The sequence below is a fragment of the Osmerus mordax genome, chromosome 6 (assembly GCF_038355195.1).
Source record: "Osmerus mordax isolate fOsmMor3 chromosome 6, fOsmMor3.pri, whole genome shotgun sequence".
In the NCBI taxonomy this organism is placed as follows: Eukaryota; Metazoa; Chordata; class Actinopteri; order Osmeriformes; family Osmeridae; genus Osmerus; species Osmerus mordax.
Window position 1 is genome coordinate 549,667 of NC_090055.1, and position 7,817 is coordinate 557,483.

The 7,817-nt window shown below is 45.9% G+C and overlaps 1 protein-coding gene across 1 annotated transcript; it reads left to right on the plus strand.

The window, feature by feature from the left end:
* The first annotated feature begins 44 nt into the window (after positions 1-44).
* On the plus strand, positions 45-7,625 carry LOC136944822 (protein Bouncer-like). The gene is made up of 3 exons (XM_067238732.1): positions 45-512; positions 6,360-6,494; positions 7,261-7,625. The coding sequence occupies exons 1-3, from the start codon at positions 443-445 to the stop codon at positions 7,488-7,490; spliced, it is 435 nt and encodes a 144-aa protein (XP_067094833.1). The 5' UTR covers positions 45-442; the 3' UTR covers positions 7,491-7,625.
* The last annotated feature ends 192 nt before the right edge of the window (positions 7,626-7,817 follow it).

Below are 7,817 nucleotides of genomic sequence, written 5' to 3' on the forward strand. Positions count from 1 at the left end.
CACACACACATTCTCTCTCTACCACACACAAACACAATATTCTAATAGTATTCCAGAGGGGTTAAGTCCGAGGGCGGGCTACAAGGAGCAACATGGGGCTGGCAGGGCAGGGCAGATTAAGGTTTTACTGTAATCTAATCTCACAAACACACCCATCTTGCAATCTGGGGAGAAGGAACCATAACAATGAAAGCATATGCATAATCTGATTCTCACCATGCCTTTTAAAAACAAACTGACATTCATGCACACACACCCTTAATGCTGTTGTACAGATCAAACACTGGTTGCCACTATCCCTAAAACCCTCCTATGGTGTCAGCGTCTTGTGTTTGCTACACATGTCAGGAGGGGCTTGTGTTTAGGCTACATAAGAGGAATTACACCCAACCTGGCAAGCGGACTGAGAAATGTGTGTTCTCACTGCCTGCTATTCCCAAACATGGGAAGCTACAGTACAGTTTTACATTGTGCAGAACATAATGTCTTCATCAGATTCATCATGGTTTGTGGTTACATCTTTGTTGATATAGCTATTTGGACAAACTGAGACATATCTATTCATTTTCCCTTTATCACAATCTTCTTCACATAAACTTGAAGTCAGCGGTGGAAAAAACACTGTGTTTGAATTCTTAAACGCTGTCCACAGACTGGGGTGTGTTTGTCTGGATGAAACCAGCCGCCCCAGGGTCAGACTGGGTAAGTACGGGAAGAGAGAGGAGAGAGGGAGGGATTTTAATGATCCTGAGCATTCTCCTGCAGTCTTTAATTACCTCAAGCAGCAGACTGAGGGGTTTATAGGTACTTCAGGACCGCAGACTGTTTCCTCTCTTTAAGAACTGAGATTCTGCCGTTTGGATGAGGTAGGAGGTCCTGGCACACTACCAACACCATCACCTCTCTTCTACACACACACTGCCAGCACACTGCCAACACCATCACCTCTCTTCTACACACACACTGCCAACACCATCACCTCTCTCTTCTACACACACACTGCCAGCACACTGCCAACACCATCACCTCTCTGTGACAGCCTCCTCCTCGGCCGTTAAGAGGACACACCTGGGCCTGGTGTGCCCTTCAACACTGCTCACCATCATGATTCACTCACACACACATGTATACCACTGACCTACTGACTTACATACCTCATCATTGGTTATGTTTTATAATATTATTTGTGTAACCACACACACCACCACCTCTCTCTTCTACACACACACACACACACACCATCACCTCTCTCTTCTACACACACACACCATCACCTCTCTCTTCTACACACACACCATCACCTCTCTCTTCTACACACACACCACCACCTCTCTCTTCTACACACACACCATCACCTCTCTCTTCTACACACACACAACCAGCCCACTATCATCTGTCTCCCTCTCTCTTCTACACACATAACCAGTACATTACTCACACCCTGTTACCCTGTTACAGACGCATGCTGAGTTGTGTGGTTGAATACTTGGTTTGTATTGCCGGACCATAATCCCTGACCACAGATTACATCCAATGTAATCTCTTGAACACAGTCGTCTACAATAACCTTTGACCCCTGATAAACACACATTTACAATGAACCAACACAACGTGGACAAACCCACACTTACAATGCCTTTTCTTTTGCCCTATTATCTTTTTGCTTGTAATCTCGGTGTAAGTTTGTAGGCCTGTTTATGTTAGTGAGGGAAATGTGTTTGTGACTCTGTGGGGAGGTCAGTAATGACCAGGTCTGTGTTCTGAAGTGAGAGAGAGAGCTGCATTTGTGAACAGGCAGGGCTCAGACAGGAGCACAGCAGGACCTGTGCTTAATCTGTTTACGTACCAGAGAATGTTTAATAGGGGAGAACTGCCACTCTCGGGAAACTTCCACTCTAGTTCCACATGAGGGCGCTAACGAGCGAGTGCAGAATGAATGGAAGTCTATGGAGATATACCTCTCAAAATCCACTTTTCTCAGGATATAATTTTTTGTCTAGTAATTTGAATATTGAATTCGAAAGGGGAGGCCAAAAAAAACACACACTGCTGGGTGTTAATCTTTTTTTAAGTAGCTTTTTTGTCTTAAAAAGCCTTTTAAAATGTCAATGACGTCATACACATCGTACGGCCAGAGATACCGCATTACGGCAAGCTCTAGTCACTTCCCTTTTTCTCTCGAGGCATCAACAATACAGCTGACAGGTTCTCCCTGTAATGTTGTTTCTAAAGTTGCTAATGCTCTGACATTCTGGTTCCGCTTCAGATAACATCAAACGGGATCTCTGGTCGTAGTCAGTCCTTCACTAACCAATCAGCATTCATTAGCAGAATGCTAGCGTGTTATGGGCAACAACGACTCACCCTGTAAGAAATCAAAAGGACATAAATACTCGTTCATTCATGTTTCGACCTATAATCCATGTTGAACATGCACAAACTACAATCAAATCTGAGATTTCTCAACGACAATCAGGCGAAAAAGACAAATTTAGCCATTTAGCTCCATAGACTCACATTCATTTTGCACTCGACCGCGATCACCCCCAGTGGAACTCTGGTGTAACTGCAACAGAATTCGGTACAATGGGGCTTAATAGGGAGTGGACAGGCTCTCCGTAGACAGGCTCTGTTGCGTACTCACTGAGACACGTGTTCATACTCTTTTCCACGGACGCACTGGAGACAAGACACCTACAGGGTGGCAGCGGTACTACAGCCAGGCCTGACGGACGCACACCTGGGCAAGGAGCAGCAGACCCTCTGGAGACCCAGACTAACCTGGGCTGCGTTTCCCGAAAGCGTCGTAAGCATAAATTGATCGTAGAATTACGGTGGCTCTGAAGTCCATTCAGCAACGAAGTGTAGTACCAACCCTTTCCGTTTTGAGTTAATGTAATGTGTTTTTGAGTTAAGGTAATGTCGTTTCCCATTTGGGGGAGCGTGTCCTTGTATTGGGGGGAGGTGAGCAAGTCATCCTATTTGGGGGGAGTTGACTCGTATTTCGGGGGAGTGTTTTCATTTGGGGGATGCACTCATGTTAGTGGGTGTGATTTGCACTTCAGGGCCACCGTATAGAATCCATCGTACGACGAATCTTAGTTTTACGGGCCGTTCCCAAAGACATCGTAGCTAAAGTGCCTCTTGAAAATTCGTAGCTCTTGAAAGCGCATAGATTAGCCTACTCCTAATCTATGCGCTACGAGCATGTTTGGGAAACGCATGTAAGAAATATCGATGGTTTCGTTTTTTGCTCGATCGTTGCAATGATCCATTGTTCTCGGGAAACGCAGCCCAGGTCGTCTGCCCACCAGCCAATACACAGGGGCCTTAAGGACATCCCCCTGCGGAACACAGGAGCCTTAAGGACATCCCCCTGATAAAGCGCTGTTTGCTTACTTTACTTTATTTATAATTAAACTTAGTCTTTCCATTAGTGAAGAGGCGGACTAAAACCCTTTCTTCAACAAATTTGTTATTCAATTAAACTGTTTGGTCCGGATTTGAGCGTTGGCGAAACTGAAGGTGTCACAATAATTACAAAACACGCGTCAAAGTTGTTGTGTTTGAGTCTGGCCAATCATGAAATAGCTGTGTCGTCATTAGAACCCGTGCAGTTGCTCTTGAGAAAATGCGCTCGGCTACACCATGTCTATGGGCTACACAGCCGGCAGTTCTTGAATCGATCTCACGGTACTTTGATGTCTACGTCACAGTGACCTAGCCTCGGCGCTGTCTCAAGTCGGACAAAAAGTCTAACCAGAATTCACTGTTTCAAGTCAGCCGCCTGCAGCGCTGCATGAATTCAGTCCATGTTGAACGCACCTTTTAATATGAGATTCCTCAGCCCAGCTGATGTTCTCCAGCTTCTCCAGCGTGTAGTTAGGCCTACAACAGAAATGTAAGATGTTCCTGCAGTAGGCCTATCTGTGACTAGACCACCATCGATAGTGATCCGTGAGCATGAAGACAAACACATGATCCGTCCGGCTCGTTAATGAGTAGCCTAGCGGGCATTTGCCAAATTAGTTCATTAACTTTAATTGGCTTTTCCAGGTGCCCTGAGAAGACCGTAAATGGGTTTTAGACAATTACATTCTTCCCTTTATAGCCTTTACATTGTTTTACTTAACATGTCACCTAGTCTCCTACTTATATATTTGAATTTATACCAGAGGACAAGGTCAACTTCAAATGGACTTTTGTTGGTTGTTGCTGTTTTGCATCAAAATAAAATGTAAAAAAAAACATCTCACACCCATTTCCTGGCAAACAACCTTTCAGCAGCTGTGATTGGTCCGTGTAAAGTGATTGGTTTAATGCACACTAATCCATCTGTACTGTGCCTGTAAACCACACAACCCTTTGCTGTAGTTAACAATTAAATGTACTTGAACTCTGGTCTGAAATGAGACGATTCCTTTTCTGTGGTGTTTTTGCCATTGTGATAATCATCCCTGCTCTAGGTGAGTTCACAAGGCCTGGGTCAGGTTTACTCTGGGATATTTAGATGTTGTTCATGGTAGCACAAAGCTGGTAATTTACAAGAAACTAGTTGAATTATGCAATAATTTTAAGAGAATATACATTACTGGACATAATAATAATCTTGTGTATTTGTGATTAGATACATCACAATTATTCACATTTGTATTATTTTGATCAAAGTAAAAATAACAATGAGTTACTGTGATCCTTGCTACCTATTAATACATAATTGCATATGATAAATCTTGTACAAACCCTTCTCAAATACATATTTACTAGGAAGTGTAACCAATAGTGCATTAAAAGGTATACATTATTTTTTTTATCAGATACACTTTAAACCTACTTCTTAATCACCACAGATGTTAATTTAAGATAATTGGCTTTTGGATTGCATTCAGTTCTGCAGTTAGTAGTATGTGTAACTATCACCACAATATGTCATCATAAAGAGACTTTCTGGAAAGTTTCCAATAAATGATATGGACACAGACAGCATACAAATGATTACTGATTTGCTGTGAAAACTTAGTTCTGGGTTAGTTATTAAAAAGTCCTAGTCCTAGTTTAGACTGGTGTCATCACTGAAAAATGTCTTCGCTGAACTAATCGGCAGGCAAAGCCCCCAAGTCTCTGGGCCAATAATAATAATGTTGATTGTGTGAACTAGCTGGGTTTGCCGTTGGGTTAGCACAGCAGCAGAAACGATTACATCCGTTGTCCGGTTGGAACGCTGGGCGCTCCGCATAACCCCTATTACTGCTCACCTGAGCTGGCACTGCATAACAGGATTACAGGATCATCATAAGATTAGTAATGAGTGGCAAAAGGATTTTACTGAATTACTAGAAGCACTAACCCAATTGTAAGAGCCCAAGGAAAGTATTTATACAAATTACATTTAGACTATCCTGTTCTCTCTTTTTACACATTTAAAGAGAGACCACACGTGCGTAGGAATTACTTGGGATGAGGCATGTTCTACAGAGCAGCTAACACCATGTACACATCCCACCTTGAGATGTTTCCAGACATGGGTTAGGCATTACCTTTCAGATCTTTTAATGAGAATCCCTTTTGAAAGTCCAGGACCAAAACCTGATTTAATCTAGTTTAATCTATCACTCAATCCTAACAGTGTTTTTCCCACACATAGACTAATTCGTGGCGGTGCGCCACAGAATCAACACCGGCCGCCAAATATTGTGTTTCGTTATTCTTTTTAAAATTTGGTTTACGCTATTTAAAACACGCAGCATATTCGTTCAGCTGCATTTCCTTTCCCTGCTCTCCCTCCGTCTCTCGGTCACTCACGCGTTTCTCTCACATACAGACACAGTCACAACGTCAGCACACGTTAGCAACGACGCATAGATACGCCGTTCTACACAGACAGCGATATCAGCGAGCCCTCAGCATTAGTACCATAGCTTAACCCTTGTGTTATCTTCGGGTCATTCTGACCCACCGTCGTATTGCGACAACTTTACCGCATACAAAAACAAAGTGAAGCATTTTATTTTAACTGTTGGGCTGTCTCAGACCCCCCAAATTTCTAAGGTTAAAATAAAATTATTTTTATTTGTTTTTGTATTGGGTAAAATTGGGTAAACACAACGATGGTTCGTTATGAACCTTTGGGTCATGTGATTTTTAGGAATGTTAAAGAGTAAACTGACCTGTGTGTGAATGTCTGGAGGTCCACATGATTGAGTCTGTGTGACTGGAGGTCTGTGTGACTGGAGGTCTGTGTGACTGGAGGTCTGTGTGACTGGAGGTCTGTGTGACTGGAGGTCTGTGTGAGTGGAGGTCTGTGTGACTGGAGGTCTGTGTGAGTGGTGGAGTGACAGCAGTGTGCTCCGTGCTTCCAGGTGAGGAGATGACCCTGCTGGAGCAGGAGCCGCTGGAGTGTTTCCGCTGTGACCTGGGCTTCTGGGACGCCTGCTTTACCACCAAGACCAACTGCAGCGCTGGGGAGAGGTGCTACACTGGCCGGGGGAGGGCAGGTCAGTGGGGAGAGGTGCTACACTGGCCGGGGGAGGGCAGGTCAGTGGGGAGAGGTGCTACACTGGCCGGGGGAGGGCAGGTCAGTGGGGAGAGGTGCTACACTGGCCGGGGGAGGGCAGGTCAGTGGGGAGAGGTGCTACACTGGCCGGGGGAGGGCAGGTCAGTGGGGAGAGGTGCTACACCGTCTGGGAGGGGGGCAGGTCAGTGGGGAGAGGTGCTACACCGTCTGGGAGGGGGGCTGGTCAGTGGGGAGAGGTGCTACACCGTCTGGGAGGGGGGCAGGTCAGTGGGGAGAGGTGCTACACCGTCTGGGAGGGGGGCTGGTCAGTGGGGAGAGGTGCTACACCGTCTGGGAGGGGGGCTGGTCAGTGGGGAGAGGTGCTACACCGTCTGGGAGGGGGGCAGGTCAGTGGGGAGAGGTGCTACACCGTCTGGGAGGGGGGCAGGTCAGTGGGGAGAGGTGCTACACCGTCTGGGAGGGGGGCTGGTCAGTGGGGAGAGGTGCTACACCGTCTGGGAGGGGGGCAGGTCAGTGGGGAGAGGTGCTACACTGGCTGGGGGAGGGCAGGTCAGTGGGGAGAGGTGCTACACCGTCTGGGAGGGGGGCAGGTCAGTGGGGAGAGGTGCTACACTGGCTGATTTGAAACATTGTCAACACTGACATAACTATAGACAAAAAATTAATAATAATACATGTGTACCCTGAAGAACGGTGTGTCTGCTGCTTGCGGTAAAGTGTGTGACGCCTGGGTGTGTGTTCCGTAGCGGATGTGCTGGATGTGAAGATGCTGGGCTGTGTGCGTGCAGAGGAGTGCGAGGTGGTAACCAGGGTGGAGATCTTCCCCAACACCACCTTCTACACCATGACCAGGAGCTGCTGTGACACAGACCTGTGCAACACGGCCCCCTCGCTGCCTCTCACCACACCACTCCCCCTCGCTGTGGCTTCTCTGTCTGCCATATTCCTCGCAGCACCTTCTGTACACCTACAATGACCAGCATGCACTTCTACATTCTGTTACCATGACTACGCCAACCCATGCACAAGAAGACACCACATTTTTATTTGTCACAAACATGGTTTGACTCTAAACAGTACTGTATTTAGTTAGTGGTCTGTAGTCTCTCAATCTAGCAACTGACAGTTTTGTATATTGAATATTTTGAACTGATAATAAATATGAAAGTATGAGGTGTATGGTATATATGGAATACGTTGATAGTTCCCATGTCACAGAGTCTCCCAGAGAGGAAAGTCTGTGGAAAGAGGTTTACAGCAGGACAGGTCTGGCCAGTGTCCCTGTATGAGACCTTAATCATAA

Coding starts and splice junctions, on each gene's coding strand:
- LOC136944822 (XM_067238732.1), top strand. CDS start 443: ATGGGAAGCTACAGTACAGTTTTACATTGTGCAGAACATAATGTCTTC. Junction 513..6,359: donor CAGATTCATCATGGTTTGTG/GTTACATCTTTG, acceptor CCGTGCTTCCAG/GTGAGGAGATGACCCTGCTG. Junction 6,495..7,260: donor CACTGGCCGGGGGAGGGCAG/GTCAGTGGGGAG, acceptor TGTGTTCCGTAG/CGGATGTGCTGGATGTGAAG.